This window comes from Solanum tuberosum, unplaced genomic scaffold, assembly GCF_000226075.1.
Source record: "Solanum tuberosum cultivar DM 1-3 516 R44 unplaced genomic scaffold, SolTub_3.0 scf00204, whole genome shotgun sequence".
NCBI lineage: Eukaryota > Viridiplantae > Streptophyta > Magnoliopsida > Solanales > Solanaceae > Solanum > Solanum tuberosum.
The window spans coordinates 445,471-471,125 of NW_006239127.1; the positions used below are offsets into that span (position 1 = coordinate 445,471).

At 35.0% G+C, this 25,655-nt stretch overlaps 2 protein-coding genes across 3 annotated transcripts; one reads left to right on the forward strand and one right to left on the reverse strand.

Annotated features, from left to right (window-relative positions):
- Nucleotides 1-965: 965 nt before the first annotated feature.
- On the reverse strand, nt 966-4,712 carry LOC102605999 (uncharacterized). Of its 2 annotated transcripts, none has more exons than XM_015312426.1 (2): nt 4,055-4,712; nt 966-1,384 (listed from the first exon to the last, which is right to left on the reverse strand). In XM_015312426.1, exons 1-2 carry the CDS (start codon nt 4,535-4,537, stop codon nt 1,214-1,216), a joined length of 654 nt encoding a protein of 217 aa, XP_015167912.1. In that variant the 5' UTR covers nt 4,538-4,712; the 3' UTR covers nt 966-1,213. The 2 variants fall into 2 exon arrangements, with proteins under 2 accessions (XP_015167912.1, XP_015167913.1); XM_015312427.1 differs by having other exon boundaries at nt 966-1,381; nt 4,055-4,710.
- A 2,067-nt stretch (nt 4,713-6,779) lies between these two features.
- LOC102578346 (alpha,alpha-trehalose-phosphate synthase [UDP-forming] 1-like) lies at nt 6,780-25,532 on the forward strand. The gene is made up of 19 exons (XM_006355500.2): nt 6,780-7,168; nt 8,075-8,462; nt 8,651-8,748; nt 8,957-9,345; nt 10,089-10,203; nt 10,335-10,436; nt 10,955-11,105; nt 12,533-12,621; nt 17,368-17,416; nt 17,910-18,010; nt 19,045-19,232; nt 19,714-19,831; nt 21,144-21,320; nt 21,389-21,511; nt 21,595-21,682; nt 21,795-21,925; nt 22,007-22,105; nt 23,899-24,319; nt 25,281-25,532. The coding sequence occupies exons 1-18, from the start codon at nt 7,127-7,129 to the stop codon at nt 24,280-24,282; spliced, it is 2,832 nt and encodes a 943-aa protein (XP_006355562.1). The 5' UTR covers nt 6,780-7,126; the 3' UTR covers nt 24,283-24,319; nt 25,281-25,532.
- Nucleotides 25,533-25,655: the final 123 nt, after the last annotated feature.

Sequence of the window (25,655 nt, forward strand, 5' to 3'; positions counted from 1 at the left end):
GGCAAGGGACTTCAAACTTGAGGCATGTACACTCTCCATTAATTTTTACTTGTCACGTCTAGTTTCATGAGAATCAATTTGACTGATTCTTAAAGCTAAATTGAATTAGATTAATTTAATATTTAGAAGTTTGAAAACTATATAAAAAAATGTATAAGTTATAATCATTTTAATATTAATGGGATGAAAATACGCATAAAATATTAGTCAAAGTTTATAAAATTTACCTTTCAAGAAGCAAAAAAAGGGACGAGTAAAAATGATCAGAAGAAAGTAATTTAATTAAATGGATGTTTCACTATATAAGTTCACAAATATATTTGAATTTTTCAAAATGCACAATCAATCACTCTCTGGAGTAATAATAACCTAAATTCTCACCCTAATTCTTATCCAAATGGGATTTGATGTCTTTCTACTTAATAAAAAAGTCTTGTTCATGACCTTGACACATCTCTCATGGCGTTAATAACTTAATAAATGCATTGTCTTTAAAATAAATAATTTTTCAACCATGAAAAATGTCAAAATCAGGACACTCAATATCCAACATAAAAAAAAAAAAAATCTCATTATGATAATGCACATGCAAGGTACAACCAACCTTCCAAAGTTGAACTAATTAAAAGGCTTGTCCATTACTAGACCGTTGATCACAAGAATAAACGTTTTGCGTACATAATAAAGTAAGTACCCACCTAAATTAGCTTAATTGTTATAAACTCGTCGTAAGTAGTTAGAGACATATTTATACTCGAAGTTAATTTCACTTTGATTCAGATCGACGTATTTGTATATTCTTTTTTTTTTTATGGCATTATCTCAAAACCCGGTCAAAATATCCAGTCAGGTGTTTTCAATATGAGCACACCCGGAAATCGGCCAGCCCTCATTAAGAGTAACATGCATGATATATTTTGTAGGTACAGCCCATGTCAGGCAGTTTCTACAAGAGGAGTTCCACCACACTAAAACAGCCTTTTTTGAATTCCTTTCAGAAGCCTTTCTATCATTGAACAAAATCAGCTACTCCTATACTAGCAAAAATATTCACATAGTTTTGGCTCTTAACAAGTCACGTAAAGTACAAGCCTGGAAACAATAATTCAGCTTCTTCTACATTGAGCTTTTACACTTCTGTTAGTACTGTACCGGAGAGCAACAAAACTTGTTAGGGAGTTAACCATAATACCTTGGTTTCAACTTCACTCAGTCACAGCTCTGCCCGGGTTGAGAAAGTAGAGGTATATTTTGAAGAAATATCCTTCAAAACCGTGATCAGGCCCTTCAAATCAGTAGAACCCAATTCAAGGCAGTCCTTAAGCAAATCACCTTCTAATACTTCCTTCTGAAGTGTCTCCATTACTTCCTTCACCGGACCCTGCTTCAAAATAAATATATAAATAAAAACAAACTTAGACAAAATGCACAACAACAGACTCGACATACATTCAGTCTTCATCCTCGCGTTTTGGTACAGCTCCTAATCACTAACTACCCATCCCCCACTGTAGAAACTGTTCGAAGCTCTATTATAACAGAAAACAGGATTTGTTGGTTCATGCTACTTCCTTTTTTTACCTTCAATTAAGACATTCATGATTCTCTGTTTTGGTGACTAGGAGGGAAAGCACAAAATCATTTACTCCTATGATAATTTCATCAGTATCCTGTACTAGTCGAGTTTCTGTGTGCTCAAGACAAGACTAATAATGTCCCATACTAGTTCCATTTTACTGTGAGCTCAATATGAGCATCAATTCAAGCATACAACATAGCTAAAGATGAATGTTCCCCGTGTGTATTCAGGTTTGAGGTGAATGGAAAATTTGACCAACTATTATTGCAAGTTTGATTTACTTGTAATAATTTCCAAAACTCCAATATGGAGGCCCAAGAATTGGCTGGTTGTGTATCAGAAATTTTGTTCAAAATAGAGAGATATATTGCACCAATCTTCAGTCTACTTATAATCAAGGGAAAATACATAAAAAAAAAAACCTGAACTTGGCACGAAAAGTTACTTTTACTTAAACTACACGAGTGTTTATATACCCCCTTAACATATTTGATGTGAATTATTTTCAACCCTCCGAACACCAGCCCAGTTGAAGGCTGGGCATTGTTACACACACGCGTTTTCATTGGTCCACGTCGCTAAGGGTTTAAAGAATATCTTACCCGTTTTATATAACCCACCCGTTCCCAAAATACAACCCGACCCATTTCTAAACAAATATCCCTAAATCTCTAAGCCCGATTCTCATTCTCTCAAATCTACAAGACCTAATCTGAAGATTTTTCTTTCGTTAGCGTGAAGGATTTGCTAAGTTTAGGGTTTTTGTGCATGAAGTAACGAGAATCTGGAAAAAACAGATAATAAGAAAAAGGGAGGAAAGAAAAATCAAAATAATAGATGAAGAAGAATAAGTTCGAATCTTACATTTTGAAGAACAATTATTCCTTCAAAGATTCAACTTTTAGGTTTGAAGAGCTAAGATTTATCAAGAAAAAAATAATGAATTAGGTCACCATTTTTGGATGATTGGGTTGGTGAGGGAGAAGAGGAAATTAGGGTTCTTTAAAAGTGAAGATGGATCTTCAAATACGTAATGGGTCGGATATTACCGTTGGAGGGTCAAATTTTATTTTAAAAAAAATGTTAAAAGATGAATTATGCGCCGTTCCAAGCTGTATCAACACGCGAACGAGGCTGGTGTTCGGAGGGTTGAAAATAATTCACATCAAATATGTTAAAGGGGGTATATAAACATCCGTGTAGTTTAAGTACTAAAGTAAGTTTTCGTGCCAAGTTCAGGTATTTTCCCTATAATCAATAACCTTAAAACTTTTTGATGAATAACTGAATGAAGAAGGGGTAAAATTGAACACTCAACTCCTTTCTTGTCTAATACGATCTTTTGATCTTCAAAACAGTCAAATTTAAATTTCACATTCCCAACATGTTAGAAATGCTCTCCTCTTTCAAATTTACAACTTTACCTAAACGATTACGACACCCTAGAGAACTTCCTTGGTTATGGTTACCATTTCTTGTTTCCCCAATATGTACAACTTTGTCATTTTAACATTTTAATCCTTTTTGAGGTTTTGGTTTGTACGTCTTCACGCCAATCAATTATATGAGCAATTCAATATCTAGGATATGATACCTATCAAAGTTCTCACCTGATCCTGGGAGTCTATAGCCTATGCTTCTTGCTTCGTTGACAACAATCATTGGTCGTTTGTTTGTTTGGTCTCAGAATATTAACTATAATCTCTCTTTCAAATTTGCAACTTTTATTTATAAAGTAATCAAATACTTTATAAATGCTTGCACTAAGCCCAAGTGATAAGACATGACTTCTATACAATGAAGTCAGAACTTCCCTAGTTTGGTGTCCATGATGGTCACCCTTCCATTATTTCCTCAATGCGTAAAAGAAACATTATCATTTTAAGTTTTAACTGATTTCAAGGATTTTGTTTGTAAATTTATAGTCTAATCAACTGCATGGGAATTCAATCTCTAGTAATATACCACTAAACTAAAGTTACAGGCTTACAGCAGAGGCATCAATTTTGCACAATGCGTAGCTACACATAAGTTCTACCCAAGATTGATCAGACACCGCAAAGCTTTCACCTAGCATTTAGCACATCAAGTGGTGGTATTGGAACCTAGATACAAAGCTGCTTCTGATAGACTCCCTCAGTCCCAAAATAAGTGTAGCTTTAGCAAAAGTAAATTTTCCCAAAATAAGTATCACTTTAAGAATTCAAGACAAAAAATAGTAATCTTTCCAACTATAACTTCTTCTTAATAGTGCTCAATTCTCAAGAAACATCTAAATAGGGATAACTTAGTAGTCTTTCCAACTATAACTTCTTTCTTAATAGTGCTCAATTCTCAAAAAAACATTTAAATAGGGATAACTTAGTAAACTATGGCATGTAAGTACTACCTTCTATGCTCAAAATGATGTAATGTCTGTAAATATGTAAATACTGTTCTACTAATTAACCTAAAAATATAAAAGTAGAAACTTACTGGTTGTCGAAACACCTTCCGAAATTTACCAAAAAGAGATTTTGAAACTCTGAAAAGATTTTCATAATTCCGATTCATCCACTTAACCCTTTCCCTATCTGAACTGACACTTGAAAAGTCGCTAAGACCACGCAGAATTTCATTCAGATCAGAGAAAGCACCGAACATTTCAAACGACGTAGCATCTCTCCAAGCATAATTTCGAGCATAGTCCCAACCCACGTTCCACATGACTTTCCAGAAACCAATACCCATACCATTCTCCAGTTTTCTAGCAATAGATCGAGCTCGGGAAGCGCCATCGTAGTCTCCGCGAGTTTCCCGGAGATTAGCAACGCGGGAGAACAGCGAATGCGAGAGAGAGAGGACGGCGTGGTAGTTGGAAAATGGGAAAGAAAAGGAGGAACAAGGTGGTGGCTTAGAGAGAAGAAGGAAGAAGAGGAAGAGAAGAAAGACTGAGGGAGTCACGCCGGTCCTCCGCATTGCCGGTAGCGACGGTGGCCGACTAGCCGGACGGTTGAGAACTGTCGAGATTTTAGCCGGACCGAAAAAGGAAATGAAGTAGAGACTTTTGAGTTTCCTTAGCGCTCTTACGTTGACGGCCCAGTCCAATCCAACTCAGGTTTAGCGGGCTGGAGACTTTGGAAGGGCCTCGAAAAGAGCATCTTACATAATTGTACAATTGACAATATACGTATTTACATGTATATGAAATACTATATAACTATATAATATTTATGTATATACATATATATGTATTGTTTTTATATATTTCATAAATAGTAATAGTTTAGATTTGTGATTACATAACGTAACTATTCATGTATTTATGAAATATAGTTATAGTTGCTATATATTAAGCGAGTAAATGAAAATAAATTTTCATAATAATAAATGAAAAGATTGAAAAGCTAAACTATAAGGTACATGATCTCTCAAGCTTATGAGATCCTTGGGAAACATTGTGTATTTTTTGCCCAAATTGGACAATATCATACATTATTAAGAATATCTTTGAGCTGAAAAAATGCAATTACTAATATTAAGTCTAGGTTCAACAAGATGAATGTGACAAAGACAAATGATGGCGTGAGACTTGATTTACTTTCCTTCCGAGCTTAGAGATGCACCTATACAAATAAAAACTAGTTGTGGACATTTGTTGTGGGTATCACATAGTAAATTTCAAAAATTGACTCGTGGATCATGATGATGGGCCATGTGAAACTTAGTTCAAAGGAGAGATTATTGTGTATACGAACAAAACCTCACATTGAGTTAAAAAATTGGAAAACTACTCTGAGATATATGATTTCTCAATGATGTGTGTTTTTTTTTTTTTTGAAAAATAACATGTAGCCTTAGTCCAAAATGAATAATATAACACCTTATTAAGCGTATCTATAGACTAAAATAAAATAACCTAACAATATTAATTAGCTTGTAACTTGATAAAAATAATACTAGTTACCATCAAATAGAGTGAAAAAGAGTTACATTACCATTTAACAATCTCACAATCACAATTTATATGATATTCTTTTCTTTTTAGCCAGTATAAGAAAATATCATTTTTCTATATCTTGTAACATTTTAACTTTAAATCAATCACAAATTTTATTTTATTTTTAAAAATTATGTACTTAATCAAACACTTTAACATAAATTGAGACGGAGGACTTGAGTTAATAACTTTGATGGTCACTCAACTATCAATTTTTTCCACAGAAAGTCACTCAACTTTCATTTTCAACTCAAAAGTCTCTTAACTATGACTTCTTTGCATAGAAAGTCACTCAACCTATTTAATTATTTTTTTCATTAAAATTTGTTGACATGAAATTTTAATTATCAAAATTTTAAGAAATCAAGTATATATTCATTTAAACCATTTAATGACCCTCCCCATTTAACCCGACCCACTAAAAATATATATACATTTAACATTATATTGCCTATAAATCACAATTCAAGTGTCAAATGTCACTAAATAAGCAGCACCCTTTAACAAAAAATACTATACTTAGAAACTTCAAAAAAAAAATTTGGTTCGTCTTTAGCCGGTGAGTACATCGGGTATAACAACGCTATGCTTTTTCTAGCTAATTATAGTCCTTATTGGAGGAAAATTCGAAAAATTGTTCTTCAGAAATTTCTCTAGAGTAGCAGGTTGAAAAAATTGAAATTTGTTAGGGTTCCTGAAATTCAAACAAGTATCAATGAGCTACTCTTTAATTTCAGTCATCGGAGAAAATGTTGATTTTCCGGTGAAGGTTAATGTTACTAATTGGATAGAAAAGTTAAATGGTGATTTATAGGCAATATAATGTATATATATCTTTAGAGAATTAATGGTAAAATAAAAAGTTCAATATTATATTTTTAGTGGGGCGGGTGGTCATTAAATGATTTAAATGGATATATATTTGATTCTTAAAATTTTGGTTAAAAATTAAAATTCCATGTTAGTAAATTTTAATGAAAAAAATAATTAAATAGGTTGAGTGACTTTTTGTGCAAAGAGGTCATAGTTAAGTGATTTTTAAATTGAAAATGAAAATTGAGTGACTTTTTGTGAAAATAATTGATAGTTGAGTGACCATTAAAGTTATTAACTCCTTTTGGTAAAGGTGTAAGATTGTGATTAATGACAAGTTTGGGGGGGTTAGTTGAGAGTTGGAGAGATATATTTTATTTAGTGATTAAAAAAGAATAGTTTGAAAAACGGAACTTGTGTAGTAGCGTTGGTGCCAACGGAGAAAAGCTTTGAACAGGTGCGCATCTTGCATGGCGAAGAAACCCGTGTTCCTCACAAACGCTTTCTTCTATCTTTCACTCTCTTCAAAGGGTTTGGATTTTCTGTAATTTGACGAAACCCCCTTTGTTCCTTTCCATTTTCTTTTCTGTATTTTCACATTTTTCCTCCCTCCCTACATACGTACAAATTGTTGACAACTTGCTTCTCCTGTCTCTATATGGACTGCCTGCTTTCCACTTCTAAATCCCAATTTCTCATTTGGGTCTTTATTCTTCTTCTTCTTGTTCTTGTTATTGGGATTGACGCTGCTGAAGATGGAGTCGATTGAAGATACCCACAATTCTCAGAACAATTTGGTACTCTAAATCTTGAATTTTTTTTCCAGTTTGAAATCCAAACCCCACCTTTTATTTTAATTGCCGATTCTTGTGGTTGTGCATTGAGTTTTTATGGCGTGTTCTTGATTTCTTTAGAGTTTCTGAGTTTTTTCTTTTATCAAGAACTGTATAATGTTTTTTTGGTCTAATATGTACATTGAATTTTTTTTCTTCAAGAACTTCACTTTTAGGAAGAATTGAGATAGATATGTTGTTGTGCATTACCTAAGAAGATCATATTATGAGTTGGTAATATTGTGGGAACATGTATGACTTACTACTTCATTACTAAAGGAAACAAATTATTGTAAAGATTAGTTCTATTTTTTCTTTTCTTGGAAAGCTATTCCAGGCAATAAACTTGCTCTCATGAAATGTAGTCAAAAGTTTCGGCTTTATATACTTAATCTCTGTCTTTCTGGTTGATTGGTTTGTATATATATAAAAAAGTTGTTTTTCTTTATTTTTTAACTTCAACTTTTTGTGAACAATCGGTTCTTGTGTGAAGGGTTCTTTCCCTTTTTTGGATGACAATTTCGGTGCTTAGTTTACCTTGTGCATTTGTCTGATTGGTCATTAGCCAGTTCAGCCTTATTTTGCTATCAAAGCAATGGTAAATTCATTGAAGCTCACAACTTTAAGTTAGTTTCCTTATACTTGAATGAGTTTCATACTGTCACTGTCAACTCGAGAAATGTAATATGCTATAACTTGTCACATTGTCCTGTTTGGTGAATATGGAATTTGTTCATTCTTTTAAGTGACAGAAAAAAGTTGTTTTTTCATAAGTGCATCATTTGACAGAGGTGTTGTGATTTTTAATTTTTGTGAATAAATAAATGCATCATATGATTCATGATTTATACTAATTCAATTCAAATACAGATCCTACAAACATCTGGAATCAAGAATAGTTATGATTCTACTGTTCCATCTAGATTGGAAAGGCTCTTAAGAGAAAGGGAACTAAGAAAGTCAAGCAAGTCTCAAAATGCAAATGAAGGCATAAGAGATGGCAACAAAGACTCAAATGTTTTTGGAAATGGAAATGAACTCTGTCTATCAGATGGAGATAGAAGGGCCCGAGAGGGAGAGCTTATTGAAGGACTTGCAGTATCATCCCTTACTAATGGCTTTGAGAGGCAAGATGGGCGGTTACAAAGACAAAGATTATTGGTTGTGGCAAACCGGTTGCCTGTTTCAGCTGTTAGGAAAGGCGAGGATTCATGGAATCTAGAAGTTAGTGTAGGAGGTCTAGTTAGTGCTCTGTTGGGTAAGCCAAAAAACATAATGCTTTATATTAAAAAAAATGACTAGCGAATTTTGCTGTTGATACTTTCTTTTTCTCTGTTAGCATTGTTCATTTCCTTATTTTCTTAACTTATCTACTACATTTGAGCTTCAGTGGGGTTCTTATCATCTGGTATGTGTGCTAATTGATGACTTCTTATTTTGTTAAAGGTGTCAATGAGTTTGAAGCAAATTGGATCGGGTGGGCTGGGGTGAATGTAACTGATGAAATTGGCCAGAGATCACTTACTGAAGCTCTGGCTGAAAAGGTTTGTAAAATAGGCCCCATTTTAAATTCTTGATGTAGCACTTGTCAACAAAGTGATATGTCTAGAGCCTCTACTTCTGTATACCACTTATCACAACAACATTAATAAAACACTTAACTTCATCTAAAAGATCTTACCTAGATGCACTATCTAACTTATGATCATTATAACGACTATGATAAAAGGTTGATCTTTGATGTGGTTGCAGAGGTGCATTCCAGTTTTTCTTGATCAAGAACTTGTTCACCAATATTACAATGGTTATTGTAATAACATTCTGTGGCCTCTTTTCCATTATCTCCCACTTCCGCAAGAAGACCGTCTTGCAACGACCCGCAGCTTCCAGTCTCAGTTTGCTGCATACAAGGAGGCAAACCAGATGTTTGCTGATGTCGTCAATGAGCATTATCAAGAGGGTGATGTCGTTTGGTGCCATGATTACCACCTGATGTTTCTACCGAAATGCCTTAAAGAGTATAATAGTGAAATGAAAGTTGGTTGGTTTCTTCACACACCTTTTCCTTCATCCGAAATTCACAGGACACTGCCATCTCGATCGGAGCTGCTAAGAGCTGTACTTGCTGCTGATTTAGTTGGGTCAGTCCACTTACCTCAATTCATAATACTGCTAACATGTCATAAATTTCTGAGATATTGCAAACTATTTTAACTTTGAAATTATGGTAAGGAAGACGATGGGTGTAATGAAGTGGACAAGCCAACCTAGTCAAAGCACACGAGATACTTACCTTTTGTACCAAGGAATGTTCTTGGTGCTGTTGTACCAAGAGATGTTAGACCTTAAAAGTTAAATGAGTCTCCAGGAAAAGATTATGAGCAGTCTCAAGGATGCAGAGCATAACAAGATTGTCGGTGAACAGTCTAGATTAGTGTAAGCAGCCATTTTAGTCAATGCCTATTAGCGGGGGGAGTGTTCAGCATATAGTGAGCAAATATTGGTAAAATAAACAAGCGGCAAAGTAATGAGTTGAGAATGAAAGGCATTTTTAAAGAAAAGCAAACTGTCCATGTTTTTTTGCCTTGAGAGATTTAGGATGGAAAATTCTTATCGTTGTGATCTAGATGCATAAATGGGGGTCTGAGAAGCATTCCACAGGGAAACAAAGGGCTTGTGTTTTTCAAATACCACCAGTAAATTTAGAATGCGGATAAGTGCCTCATTAAAAGCATGAAATTCAGCTTATTTAGAATCCATGACTAATTTGTCAACTATGATGATTTCTGTACTTCATAATCTTGCTTTAAGAGGATTTGGAGTGTTCTTCCTTATGTTAATAGTTTAACTGACTCAGGTTTTGTATTTTTAATCTTGTCTCCAGCTTCCACACTTACGATTATGCAAGACATTTTGTTAGTGCTTGCACTCGCATTCTTGGGCTTGAGGGCACACCTGAAGGAGTGGAGGACCAAGGACAGCTAACACGTGTAGCTGCGGTATATGAATCATTTATTAATAGCCTAAAATCTTTTATATTTTTCTTTTTTCATCACTTGCACTTGAGTCAAGTTCCCTCTTTTGCAAAAGGTTATGGTTGACACATTGACTGGATCCTTTGGATGAACAGTTTCCTATTGGGATAGATTCTGATCGGTTCATTAGAGCTCTTGAGCTTCCTGCAGTCAAGTACCATATCAAAGAACTGCAAGAAAGATTTGCTGGAAGAAAGGTTTGTTCCAATATAAATTCCTTTAGATAAGCATGATGCAGAATGATCTACAACATTCAATCAGTATAGCTTGAAATGTGGGATGCCTTAATTATTTCACCCCTGAAATTTTCTGTCACCCTCAGTGCAACACTTTTAATGTATGCTTCCTTGTGAAAACTCCAAAAAAATATGAAAAGGAAATATAGAAAAAAGGTCAAAACAAATATTTTATCCCCATTGTGTCTTAGTTTTGGTTATTATCACAAACAGAGCTGCCTTACACCTTGATTGTGCAGATGAAGGTTGTCTTTAATTTTACTTAAAGTGATCTTTGTGCAACTAATATTGTAATTTTTTTCTAATTTCTTGGTTTAATGTTGTGTCCTAGTATAAACTAAAAAAACAGAAGTTAGATGAACATCTATAAAAAAGACGGAAAGACAGAATAAAGGAAGAAAATTGAAGAGAAGCAAAAATGGCAACCTAAATTAACTGTCTTTACTGATTTTTGATTAAATATTCATTAATTGTGACAGGTCATGCTGGGCGTAGACCGGTTGGATATGATAAAGGGAATTCCCCAAAAAATATTGGCATTTGAGAAGTTCCTTGAAGAGAACCCAGACTGGCGTGACAAGGTAGTTTTGCTACAAATTGCAGTACCAACCAGGACAGATGTTCCCGAGTGTATGTTCCTTGTCATCATACTTATCTCTGTCGTTTAATTACAGCACATAATTTATGTCTACTATTTGATCATGTATCCCTAACCAGGACAAGAAACATATGGATTTTACAGATCAATTTGAGCTCTTGGTTTAAGTTCCTGATTTTAATGACTTGTAGATTTTGTGAAGGAAAATACTGCTAGTTGTCAAGAACATCTGGAAAGAGAAAGAAAGGAAAAATGTTGATGTTTTTGGATTGTGATATGCGAGCACATAATCCTGAGATTGAGACCAGTTTAGTGTATTTGAACTTTACCAACTGCAACAAAAGATCCTTAAAAACTTCTAAATGCAAAAGCTCCTCCTCTCTAGAATCCTGATGGTCCTATTAGAAGCACTGTATCTTTCTAATCTTCTCTAAGATTATGCCCCCTTAATCTCTCTCTTATTCTCTCCACTCTCCCATTTCTCCTCGATCCAGATTGCAACCTTCTGCCGCTTCTAACATCTTCTTAGCCTTTTCACCTTCTGTTTTCATTTCATGCGAAGAGATCTTCTGATATGACATATTTTGTCTAGTGCAAAAAGATACCGGTTATAGTAAATTAGCCCTAGTTTAACAGTGATGAAGTACAGAATCTGATGTTTCACGTCTTTGAGATATCTTTTGGATATTTGAAGACTCTCATGATAGATCTGAGTTGACTGAATGAAGGAGAGGATCTGTTTTTACAGGAGTAATGTTGATGGCAAGATACATCATGAGTTTGAATCGTGGTGGTAAGCCAAGTATAGTACTTAAGAGGAGAAGGATAGGTGTTAACCTATTATTTGCTGAGGTTTCGAAGTTGGAAATAGTGGATTTCTACAACAACTACTATGTCTCAGTTACAAACAAGTTGGGATCCTCTATAGGAATCCTCAGTGATCATGTTACCCCATTTAAACTCATCTCATGCTGAGTATGTCCTAATGCTGTCTGTATTGCAAGGATTCATCATGAAGCTGGCTTGTTTTATGCTGGCTAGCCTACCCCAATCCTCCTCTTTTATCTGGGATTAGGACCGGCACTGTGAGTAAGTACTCACACAGACGGAGTAAAATAGTGAACTTCTGATTATTTAAAAAATATTCCAAGTAGAAAAATTAACATCTCTAAGCACAATTGTTAATAAATTTTTCAAGATTTTTTTTGTATTGAATCATTTATTGTTAGTGAGAGTTTCTAAAGTTATATTTGAAGTATCGTCAATTATCATTGAAAAAGATTATTCCAAACTTCTGATAATCAAACTTAACTTTGTAAAGCTACACATAAAACCAGTGTATCGGTATTAAGAGATATTATTTGCCCTTGAAGCCTTGTCATTGGTTAAATTTTTGACATCCATGATGTGATTACTCTCTCTGATTGTTAGTGGTTTCCTCTTTTAACTTGTTGGGCAGATCAAAAGCTGACGTGTCAAGTACATGAAATTGTGGGACGCATCAATGGAAGATTCGGAACTCTAACAGCTGTCCCAATCCATCATTTGGTCTGTCTCTTGTTACTTAATAATATGAATAAATTGTTGATATTAATGGATATATGTATAAGTTGGTGCAGCTTGTTTTAGTTTGTTAATTTCATATGACTCTTCTGCATTTGAGAATTACTCCTTTTTAGCTGTAAAGGTTGGCTAAGACCCCTACCTTGTAAATTAATATCCAAAAAGTGAATACATTCAGGAGGGGGGACATAAAACCTAACCTCCTCAAAAAACTTGGTTGATATGGACATGCCCATATTTTTACTCCTCGGGAAATTCATAATATGTTTGAGAGGATTCCTCTCCATGTAGCTTGATAATATAGCACACTGAAAGTAACAAATAAAAATAATAGTGCTATCCATTGTCCTCATTACATGGAATTGTTTTTGATTTGCCTTATCCTGACGTTCACAAATTGGTTTTTTAACCACAAGGCTCAATCCTATGGCTTGCTTGGGCAAGTCATGTAAATTCTGATACCATTTGACCTTGTCTCTGCTAGAGCCAATATTAGCGAGGGTATCTGCTTCCCTGTTAATTATTTTATATTTACAAGAAATGGTTTAGTCTCTTGTTCCCATTTTAACACTAAATCATAATGATCAAATGGTAAAGGCTCAAAGAAAAAAATAATCGAAAAAAATAAATAAAAGATCTAATAATAAAGGTCTTGGAGAAACTATTTTGAATCCTCTGATGCAAATGCAATGTCTTTCAAGGAGCATCATAGAGTTAGAAGAATTTTATCAGGTGCAATATTCAACGTTGAGTACTTTCCAGGAATTTTAATAATTTTACAATGTGATCCTGAAACAATACAATTGAGAAACTAATCACTTGCCAAAAACATCGAGTATTTACTTAATAAGGTTAAAGTGGGTGATTGATTTCCTTGAAGCAAATCTCTTTCCTTTCATCCCTTGCCACTTACTCTCAGCACCAGGTTACTCACAGTGAATTTGGACTGCCATACCCTTAGGATTCCGGAAACTTATAAGAATTTTCCAGATGTTATTGGCATCAATACTCACCTAATTATCATGAATATTTATGTCTGTCTAGGGTAAAATGTACAATCGTGCAGCACCTATGGGTGCTAATGAAGTGGGTGGAAATCATGGGAGACTAGACAAAAGACGCTAGGTGATTTCTTCACATTTATTTAAGCCTCGATGATTAGAGTTAACAAGTGCTTGTGTTAGTGGAAGTAGCTGATAGCCAGTGGTATAGTCGAGGTGTGCACAAGCTGACATGGATGCCACTGTTATAAAAATGTAGAGTTTGGACATGAGAGATGGGAATTTCGAATGTTAAAGCGGGAAACGCCATGGCAATTTTACTTATGTGGAAACTATAATAACCGAAATATAGCTACACATAATGAAGATCTTCATCATTTATAATTCATAAACCGTGTAATTTAGAAGAAACGACCTACATGATATGTTGAGTTGGTTTGTGTAAAGATATGACACATGGGCCTAGCTCAATCAAAAGTTTGCCCAAGTTTGTGTAAAGATTTCCCAAGTTCATATAAGCGAAGCAGATCACTGGTCCTTCTCAACCAATGTGGGACTCTGACACCCCTTTCTCGAGCGTGGACTGGGAGCCCAAACAGTGATGGACCTGACTCTAATACCATGTAAAGATATGGAACTTGAGTCTAACTCAACCCCAAAAGCTAGCTCATGAGGAGAGGATTGTCTAAGTCCATATAAGTAGACCATTCGTCCATTCTCCAACCAATGTGGGACTCTCTAACCCACTCTAACAGTTAGAAGGACCCTACTCTTTTATGTTTAATCATAGGTTTTGGGTTTGAGTAATGAGAATAGAGTGCTTTACTTAACCCACTGGTACGAAATCCTGATTTGTTGGATCCTAAACAGGTAACTGACATTCTGGTGGAAAAACAAAACAAACATTCTTGCAATCATTACCTCAATATAGAAACTCAATTGAACCTTGAGCATGAGGACTGATGGACATTCACGGGAAATTTAGAAATTTATTATACTAAAGATGAACTAAATATTGCAGCAGATGCAAAAGGATACGGTTTAACTCGTGATAAGTCATTCAAGTAGTTTAGGATAAATAATTAGAAAGATTTATTGGCATATAGGAGTAGCTACGAGTACACTCATTTGTCTTCTTCTAAATTATAGTTAATGTGCATATTTAAAGTAAAGGACAAAATTAAGAATTTGCTTACCTTCAAAACTTAACTCTTGGTGAACTTTTCTGCGTGCAATCTTTATTGGACTAAACTAAATTATTGCACACAATGTTTGGTATGTTAAAGGTTAAGAAGCTTGTATCGCAAAGCTTGTAATGCTACAGCTTTCTGCTTGATAAATACACTCACAAGCTCTATCCGATAATGCTACATTTTTCAAATCCTCTAAGTATAGTTTCCGTGCTTCAAATGCTAGCTACATTGAGGCAGTGTATAAGATTTTTATCACGGGGGTTCAAAATATAAAGCAAATACAAAAAAAATTGCAGGATGATAAATGGGGCAGGGCGGCGAATGAGAAGACTAACCTTAACCCGCCCAATTTGAATTCGCCTTGTCATGTCCCTTTTAACACTTCTTCCTACTTATGTCCTGCTCCATCGACCCTTTTTAAAATTTCTTGTGTTTTTTAAACAAGGGTACTTTTGGGAATAAAATGAATACCTTGATTTCTTAAAGATTACTTATTTTGAAACACATTTAAAATGCTAGAAAATCACTTAAAAAGGAAAGGAGGGAGTAAAGATTGCATCTTCAGAAAATGGAATTTTCATATCATAGGCATGAAAGCACAAAATTTTCATTAGAATTCTTAGATCTTTCCATAAATATCTATAGCAATATCTGTGTCCTTCACCTAAAGTTCGTTAAATTTGTGGGGAATGCCCAAAATAAGGAAGAAAAAGTTCACAATTTTGTCCTCTCTTTCGAAACCTAGTCTAAAGCTAACTGCAGGGATATAAAGTGATATATTTGAAATTCATATCTACGTTTGGGATGTCCAAAGTATTTTGCTGAATCGAAAGGTGATGTCTATTTAAAGTTGGTTGGTTAAGTAAGTAAGAAGCTAAGAAAAGACACCTTACGGTTTTAGGATAATATGAGTTGTCTATATAATAACAACGAATTAGAACTCATAGATAATTTTTTTGAATTATATGTTCCTTGTCAAAAGTTAAATGTAAGTGAGAGGTTCTTTCTAAGATAATTTCCCTTTTGTGACAAATGTCATCTAACTTGCGTAACATATTGACATTGTTGAGAATGCCTGATTGATAAAGGAATTAAGGTCAGGATAGGCAGGAAATATTAAGATTTTGAGTTGAGTTATAATTTACAGAGTATATAAAAAGAAAAAGTAAATAATTGGTGGGCAATCATTATATACTACGGTGACCAAGAAGATGGAAATATAGTGCAGATCGAGAATTGATCCTGCGACCTTGGGGGAATTTTGAACTTCCTTGACCACTGAGCCAAGCATTTGAGTTGTGTCAAGAGGGTTCATTCTGGTATATATACTCAAAAAAATCAAATTTGACCCTATGTATACTGGGTAATATTCCGGCGAAGGGGGTTCAGATGAACCTCGTTCTTGCAACCCTAGATCTGCCGCTGCATTGAGGCATCAGGTTGTTACTGCCTACTTGATTTCTGAAATGGATGCAACAAAGAAGAAAATGTTACTCCTAATTTTTACTACTGCATGTCAAAGGAAAGCCCCACATTTTGACATTACTTTACTTATCAAAAAGATTAAAGTAGGCTGAATTATTTTGCTGATGCAGCATTTTGCCTGAAGGGTTCCATCAATCATATCTTCTTTGAATGGCATTCTCATTTGCTTTCTTTCAATACTTGTTACATCTTAATCAAAATGATTGCTCATTATACTGAAGGTTTGGTTCTTCTGTGTTTTCTTTGGTTTCAATAGTACTATAATTAGAAAATATATTGCTCTTGAACCGGGAAAATCTTTGTCTTTCTTAATCTATTCTGCTAGAAGTAGAAATCCTCTGAATAGATTTTCAGTGTGTCATTTTCCTAAGAAAGCTTTTTTTGTATTGACGGAGTCTGTCAATTACTTTTCTCCAAGTGTATAAATCTTTAATTAATAGCCCAGTGCCTGAGATTGGTGGTCAGGGAATTGGGTCAATTGACAATATCAACATTAAGTTTTTAATTTCACTGTTGTTGCTTGAATACTTTGAGAGATGGATCTTGGACCTTACTCTACTCCAAATGCTAGCTCATAAGGTGTTTAGATGAAGTGGCGGATAACAAGAGAAAACGATTTTGAAAATGAAAGGGTAATGGTTGATTTCTATGAGAAATTTTTGTTTTTTCTAGAGGATATTTTATTTATTTTTTAAATATTTTTTGGGGTAAACTGAAGTTTATTGATGTACACCAAGATGGTGTTAGGCTACGGAACCATTGACTACATTTGATGCTATGGCCTCAAAAATCAAGCCAACTATCTATGAAACAAGGATCTTCCTCTTTACACTAAAATAAACTGAAGGGTGAATTTTTGAGTTTAAGAACCAGTTCGTGAATCCGTCAAAGGTTCTCCTATCCCTTTATCTACATCCCAGCTAGTGGTGTTTGATGTTTCTTATTCTAATTTCTGCCTATTTCGCTACTCATTCTCATCATTCCCGTTGTGCTTTACGAGTGATTGCTGTAACCTTGTGAAGATTCTAATCCTTTCAACTCTATACTGACAGGATCGTTCTCTTGATTTTCCTGCACTATGCGCACTTTATGCTGTCACTGGTACTTATTCTTGTTCCTTTACAAGTATATTGTCTCTTATCTCCCTATACATTATACTGGAAATAAGTTTAATATGGTAAGAAGGTGAAAAACATAGTTGAGTTCTTCTGATGGTGATGGAGTAAGGGCAGACATACAGAAGGGAAAAAAAGGAAAACATCAATACATCCTCAGGGATTTGACTGCTCAACATTTGAACAAACTATGTCCATGTATGACACTACTTGCACTAACACATATGTAGAGGACAAAAGAGAAACTAGATGGCTCACCAAGAAAAATTATCTTTATAAACTAGAAAGGACAAGTTGGTATATCTTTTGCTTGTGGCACATAATGATTGCTTTTTTGTAACATTTTAATTTTATTTTAATTAATACTACCAAATTTATGATGTTTTTTTTTATAGTATTTGTAAGTTTTAAATGCTAATTGTTCCTCAATTTACTTCTCAGTCCTTTTCTCACTTCTTCTTTGTTTTGGAAATTTTTAGATGTTGCTCTAGTTACATCCTTGAGAGATGGGATGAATCTTGTCAGTTACGAATTTGTGGCCTGCCAAGCATCCAAGAAAGGAGTCCTAATTCTAAGTGAGGTACACAATTCTCTCTTCTTCTTTGCAATATGATTTCACTAGCAACATTTTCAGAATCCTACACAGGTTAAGCATGTGACCTAATTCTACCACTTGAGCTAGCTTTTCGAATTTAGGTCTTAGGTTTATTTTTTCAACTCACAAATCTAAGCAAAACCCATCCTTGATCTTGGGTCTTGGTTTACCTAATGTTCGGTCAGACATGTTGATACGCCCAAATTACACCAACTGAAATAGCATAGGTGGTCATCGTCAAATATAAAACCCAACGGGGTTGAGTATCGAATCCCACAGGGAATATGATGAGAAATCAAACGCTATTTTCGTGCCTACTTGTGCACACCCAAAGTTGGAGGGCAAAAATGTGAAATGAGGCCAAGTTAAAGGGCATATTTATGTCCAGCTTTGAGCGTGCAGGGAAGGTACAGGGGTTGGTAAAATCCCACTTTGGTGAAGTGCATGATGGTGTAGTCTCTTTATTTGATTTTGCTTGTTTTGGGATTAAATTGGTCACTATGCCCATCTTTCCAACAATGATCTTAGGAGAAAAGTAGCTCCAATGGAAATCTTAATGTTATGCCTAAGAAGATACAGAGATAGTACTGAAAAATGTTTTTGTCTCATGTTGGATTAAGTTGGTCACTATGTCCATCTTCCCAACAATGGTCTTAATAGCAAAGTAGCTCCAATGGAAATCTTAATGTTATGCCTAAGAAGATGCAGAGATAGTACTGCAAAAGGCCCGTCTAGTGTTGATAATAAGTATACCTCAACATGCTAATAGGGAAATATGATAGTCTATTTTGTTGCTTTTATATCTACTTCAACTTATTTATGCAAGTTTGTTTTAAATGCTAGAATTCAGAAGTCAGTTGGAATTTGATTCAGGAAGGGAACTTGCATCATGTTCCTTAAATAAACTCTTTCTCCTTCTAAGTATTGTTTTCTAATTATCAGATTGTTACTGGACCAGTAAACGTGCTATGCAAATGATTTGAGCGGCACATTCTTCCATAATATTTTCTTAATTACAGTTTGCAGGTGCAGCACAGTCTCTTGGTGCTGGGGCTATTTTGGTGAACCCATGGAACATTACTGAACTTGCGTCTTCAATTGGTTATGCTCTAACAATGTCTGCAAATGAAAGAGAAAAACGACATCAGCATAACTTCTTGCATGTCACCACTCACACATCCCAGGAATGGGCTGAAACTTTTGTAAGGTATGTCCTTAATGAATCGAAGTAGCTCTTTTTATGATTTAGACTCCTTACCTTTATATTCTTGATAACAAGGGATCCCTGTTTAGTTTCCATATTATGTACTTATCACGGTGTTGAAGTGTGTGACCATCTCATCTAAAAGCTTAAGTTGGAGCACACTTTTGTTTACTAAACCAACACGGCCTCCTAATGTGTGGGCTTGATTTTTTGTTATGAGCCAAGCACATGATTTTTTTTAATAATAGATGGTGCTCAAACTTAGGATATTTGCCCTTGTGACCATCTCATCTAAAAGCTTAAGCTATTAGAGAGAGCTCACTTTTATTTACTAAATTATGTTTTAACACACTTTTTTTGAAGTCTAATCAATAAGAATATCAAGAAGCGATCAGAAGACAACAGTTTGCTCATATGTTCTTTTAACTACTTTTACCCAACTTCAGTTTTAGTGCAATCTAATGCTATTATTTTTTCTATGTAGCGAACTCAATGATACAGTTGTTGAAGCTCAACTGAGGACTAGACATATTCCACCTCAACTTCCCTCCGAAGTGGCTATTGAGCGCTACTTGCAATCAAATAATCGATTGCTTATATTGGTATTCTTTTTCCCTTCACTAAAATTTTAAAAAATGTATATTTGCACTTTACTACTGTAAAATCGTAATTTCAACCAGTGATTAAAGTATCTTAATTTGTTCTTTTATTTATGGTCTTAGTATTTGGTGTCAACTCAAAAGGATCAACAACCAGGAAATTTGTGCAGTATGACACTGCTGCTAAATTCTACATTCTATTGAAAGAAAATTCATAAAGGCAGAAAATGGTTGAAAACAATGCGTTTTGCCATTAAATACTTCCATATACGGGCAGCAGCTCATGCTGAAGCTATTGTAGCTGCTCCTCTGCCAATTTCTAGGGCTCGCTTTGCTTGGATGTTATTTCGATTGCATTTTTACACCATTTGTTTGGCTTTCAGTTCATAAATTTCAAAGGAGTAGATGGAACGATTAAACAGATAGATATTTTAACTAGAAACTGATGTCTCTGTATCCTGTCATTTATTCATTACTGTTGCACACGTTCATCTTATATCTTTTTACTACTATGGGCATCCCAACCAAGCGGGAATGGAGTCTGTTGTTACTTGTTATTGCCTGAGACATATTTTAACATAAGGTGCTGAACTGGCTTTTGTCAAAATATGTCTCTTGATCAAATTATACTGTTATTATGTCCATCAAATGCTTGTTTTGCTGTTATATATCCATCAAATGTTTGTAATATCAAAAGGATTATGTGGTCTGTGGAAACTATTACTGTAAGGGTACACAAGATGCTGTTCCATAAAATTATGAATTTGAAGAGTTTTTGCAGTAGGATGTTATATTTTCTTTCTCTGTTACCATATCTCACCTACCTATGCAATTAACTGAGTACAAGGTAGTTCTGATGTTTCTGTTTTCTGAAAGTCGCACTTTTGCTTTCAAAAATAGCTTCTGGCCTTCGTCACACACGAAAAGTGAAACCAGCTTTTGTCATGAAATTTGTTAGTAAAAAAGTTATTTTCCTTCAGTGCATCCACTTAATCTCTACTATTCCTTTGATTTAAGAGTGGAATAAATGCACTACTTTAGCGTGATGTGTAATATCCCTTATTAATTTATAGATAGTCTATTTGAGCCTGTTGAAAGAGGAGGACTGTATCAGAGAGCAGTAATCAAGCTAAATGTCCAACTTACTGTATTTTATTTGCTCTAAGCTATCTATCTCATTTACTGTGTGCTTTGGTTGTCCTTGTTATAGTTCCAAAAATATTGAATATCTATATGATGCAGACAGGTGATAAGCAACTTTGCAGTTTCCCTAATAGGAAATACTTAGTTTTGACAGTCATTTTCTGTAATTTAGGGTTTCAATGCCACATTAACAGAGCCAGTGGATGCCCAGGGAAGAAGGATTGATCAACTAAAAGAAATGGAGCTTAAGTTGCATCCAGATTTAAAAGAACCTCTAAGAACGCTTTGTAATGACCCAAAGACGACAATAGTTGTCCTCAGTGGAAGTGACCGAAACGTTCTTGATGAGGTGTCCTACTTTCATAAGTTACTGTCTTTCTATCAGCATTTTTGTTTGTTTACTGACTTCTTCTGCAGAATTTTGGAGAATATAGGATGTGGTTGGCTGCTGAACATGGAATGTTTTTGCGACAAACAGGGGGGAATTGGATGACTACGATGCCTGAAAATCTAAGTATGGATTGGGTTGACAGCGTAAAGGTGAAGCATTGCATTTTTAAACTTGAAAAATTGTCTCAAGTTTGTAAAGTTTTTGAAATCAAAGTCTATCTTCTTTGTTTCAGCATGTATTTGAGTATTTCACTGAGAGGACCCCCCGTTCTCATTTTGAGCTTCGTGAGACCTCACTTGTTTGGAACTATAAATATACAGGTCATTAATTCCATACCCAATTTAGGTCCATCTTTAATCAAACAACTAAATAGCCTTATGTTTATCTGTGGTTTCAGTCTCCTAATTCTGTTAGTGGGTTCTGATCATGCAGATATTGAGTTTGGAAAACTTCAATCGAAAGATCTCTTGCAACATCTGTGGACAGGCCCAATTTCAAATGCTTCTGTAGAGGTAGTCCAGGGTAGTCGATCTGTTGAGGTTCGAGCAGTTGGTGTTACTAAGGTCTGTTCTGGTGTTCCTAGAAATTAGAATGTCATTTTGCGGTATGTTGATTATTTTCTTAAGCAGCTTGTTTTTGTACAGGGGGCAGCAATTGATCGTATTTTGGGAGAAATAGTGCACAACAATGACGTGAAGACACCAATTGATTATGTTTTGTGCATAGGGCACTTTCTGGCAAAGGTGTGTTTTTCATGTCATCTTGGACTAATCCTGAATTTACGATTAGATGATCTATGTGGATGAAATTTTTGGCCAACTGCATATGCTTTAGCGCCCTGAATACTTGAGATGTTAAATTGCAATATAGGAATCCACTTTGACCTAAAAACTTTGTGCATCATATAATTTGGCATGGTATATATGGTTAGATTATGTGCCTGATTCCATCTTAAGAAGATGTTCTTACATAAATATGCTTGCTTTTATATGGCTTGGTCAGAGCTTTGCTAATTGAGAACGAGAAAATAATATGAACATGCTTATGTGTTTTCTTCAGTTCTATACAGCTACCTGGACATTGTAGTAGTTATTCAGTTTAATTATTACTTAATCCTATTTTGCTTTACTTATGTTCTATTTTAGCTCATCCAACAAATATACAACCTCTTAAATATGTTGGCTTCCACCATAGTAATACTTGAGTATTCTTTTTATAATTCTACTTCACTATTACTTTGTATTTGATGCAACATCTTGATATCTTTTCACATCTTCCAATTAGTATTTGACATATATACTGAACTCCCTTGTAGTAACTCTCATTCAAATGTTTCTCTTAAACTGCTTAAAAGTCAGGGCAGGTCTTAGAAAATGGGATGGGGAGTGCGTACTAGTTTGGTTTAAAGTTGTATGGTAGAGGAAACTCGCTCCTTCTTACCGAGGCCTGATTTTGGTCTAAAGGCTTAGTGCTTCCCAATAGTTTCATGAGGTCATCCAAACTTGCAAGAAATTCTGAAGCTCATCTCAAATACTGCTTCAAATAACCGAGGAAATTTTTGCTTGCATATTCACATTTCAACCATCACAGTTTCCGGATGTTTGTTGAAGTCTCAGACACTACTATGAAATCAGTCTTCTCTTAAATATCTTCCTTGATGGATCTTTTGAACAATTAAGGAATATAAAAGAAGGCATACCTAAACTAAAGTTTAAAGCCGAAGTGATGCTCCAAAATGGAAATACTGTTACTGGTTGATGCAACAGAAAGATGAAGGAAGTTAAGGAAAAAGAAAAATCGTAGGGATGGGGACAATTATAGATTCTCAAATTTGAGGTTTCAAAGATGGAGATATCTACAATAAAATCAGGCAAAATGTTCTTTCAAGAGAAATTCTGCATCAGTGCCACCTGGTACTTCCATTTGAAATAAAAAACAATTTTCTTAAGGTTAGGTGATTGATGATACTTGGTAAAGGTCAAATCATTAGTTTGGTTCTCTATAAGGTTCCAAGCACTGTTTCATCAGGAGCCTAGTTAATACTGGATAAGTCATACCTCTATTTCAGAGGGAAAGGTGGTCACTTGCTCAAGTCTTGTTGAATTTGAAATTCAAAGAACCGAACGCTTGTTGGGATCATTTGGGCGTCATTGTTTGAGGCGCAAACTTCCATGAATCCCATGGCTTCACCATGAAGCGATAATCCCCTGCTTTGCGTTGCCCCATCGATTTAAGTGACGGAGTGATGGTTTTTAATAACACCCGTCTTATAGTCCTGGATCTTCCTCTCCCTGGGACTCTAGGCAACTTTGCAGGTTAACTTTTATTATTTCCATCCGCTTCTCTAGAATCTTTTTCAAGGGCCTCACCAAAACTCACCGCTAGTAGCTTCATTTTGCTCCATCTTTGAATGTTGCTAATGAAAAAATGTTATGTATCACTCATTCATTTAGGTACACTCGTGGTTCTTGTCTTCTTTCTTATGTAGTTAATTTCTTCATGGACACTTAGCTTGCAATAAACTGTTGTCTTTCAGGATGAAGATATATATTCATTTTTCGACCCAGACCTTTCTCAAGTACAAGCACCAACTATGAGAACCAAGATAGCTAGCCATCTTAATAGAAGTACTTCAAATCATTCAGCTGGTAAAAGTGGGCATCGGCCAGCTAGTTGCAAAGTTGGCCAGCAGGCTTCAACCATAGACAAGAAAGCCGGCAGTAATGAAAATGCAAATTGGTGGTCCTTGTTTCGTGATAGAATGACAGTCCATGAAGGGTCATCAGTTCTTGACCTCAAGGCTGATAACTACTTCTCTTGTGCAGTTGGTAGAAACTGCTCTCTTGCCAGATACCTTCTTGGTTCATCAGCTGATGTTGTGTCTCTATTGAAAGATATGGCCTATAATTCATCTTGCTGAGCTGTTTCTTCGTACAAGTAGAAGTCTACTATTTGAGGTACATTCATACTTAACTCATTTCAGGTACTGTGTACCTCGTGACTTAATATCTTGGGCTTATTTAGTATATCATTAAAGTAGTCTATTAGGAAAAGTTGCTAAGCCTACAGCCACTACAAGCCTTACCAAGTTGAGTCTGATGGTTGGCCTTTCTCTCTTGGTTTTATACTCCAGCAACAAATCCTACCTTCTAGAATTACTTTCTAACACAACCTGTGTATCAAGCTAGAAAGGGCAAACCATGAAATTGCTAATATGGCATTTTCTTTTTGGTAGTTTTGTTACTTCACACTATTGTAAGATTGTTGATCCCTTTATCCATATTAGTTGACCTTCTTTCTCTGTGTCTGTCACAATTTAGTTGATCACTGCCCTCTAAACTGGATAACTTTTTCAATTGTGGTAATAAATCAAAATGATTATCTTGATGTAACATCTTTTAGTAAAAGACAATTTATTCAACATCATTATGAAATGAATCAGAATAGAGCAGGATGGATAATAGAGGATTCATATAGCTTACCCACCCGCACAACTAATATGGGATTGAGGCACAGTTGATTGATTGATTCCACGTTTAGTCATTTTATATTACTTAAAACAATATATTGATCATATTGATATATGAAAGTACATTCAAGAAACCTGCATTCTAGCTACACTAGGTTGACTAATTTGAGAATTTGTTATCTGAATAAAGAAAGATCTCCAATATGTTGTAATACGATACAGTTCAGCCTTAAACTTGAGTATTTGACATAGAACAAATGTGACCACATCTGATCTGCTGATACCAGCCAAATTAATACTGCGCCACAATGTTTTTTAGACCTTTCTTGCTGAGTTTTGCTTATGGTTTGTCTATATGTTAATAAAGTATTGAAACATGGTTGGCTCTATCTACAACTATGTATCTGCTCTTTTGATCTTAGCTCATTTGATATGCTAAAACTTTGTAGGCTTTCAAGCCGTGGCTAGGTTGCCTGCTGATGCTGCTTCACATTTACGGGCAAACAGACACAGGGAGGGATATAGTACTAGTGCCTTCCTTTTACAACTGATGGACCATTTTGTACTTGCAAAGAGTTAAGCATGTGAATAAACCGAAATGTTCTTGTAGTAACTTTAGTAGAATAAATGTCCTAGGTTTCGTGGGATTTGCTTGTAAACGCTTTCCTTTTAATAGTTTAATAAGAACCATATGCCTCACTTTTTAATTCCCTTCTGATAGTGTTTCCTTCAAGGTAATTGTTCTTTCCAGAGTTGGTTTTTGTTCACACAGTGCATCTGACTGACTTATTTTCATAGAGACAATTCCTTTGACTGAATTATAA

What these genes read in the sequence shown, in the direction of transcription:
- LOC102605999 (XM_015312426.1), bottom strand. Translation starts at nt 4,537, where the DNA reads ATGCGGAGGACCGGCGTGACTCCCTCAGTCTTTCTTCTCTTCCTCTTC. An exon ending in GGAAGGTGTTTCGACAACCA is followed by an intron (nt 1,385 to 4,054) that starts GTAAGTTTCTAC and finishes TTTATTTTGAAG; the next exon opens with CAGGGTCCGGTGAAGGAAGT.
- LOC102578346 (XM_006355500.2), top strand. Translation starts at nt 7,127, where the DNA reads ATGGAGTCGATTGAAGATACCCACAATTCTCAGAACAATTTG. An exon ending in CAGGACAGATGTTCCCGAGT is followed by an intron (nt 11,106 to 12,532) that starts GTATGTTCCTTG and finishes CTTGTTGGGCAG; the next exon opens with ATCAAAAGCTGACGTGTCAA. An exon ending in GAGCAGTTGGTGTTACTAAG is followed by an intron (nt 21,926 to 22,006) that starts GTCTGTTCTGGT and finishes GTTTTTGTACAG; the next exon opens with GGGGCAGCAATTGATCGTAT.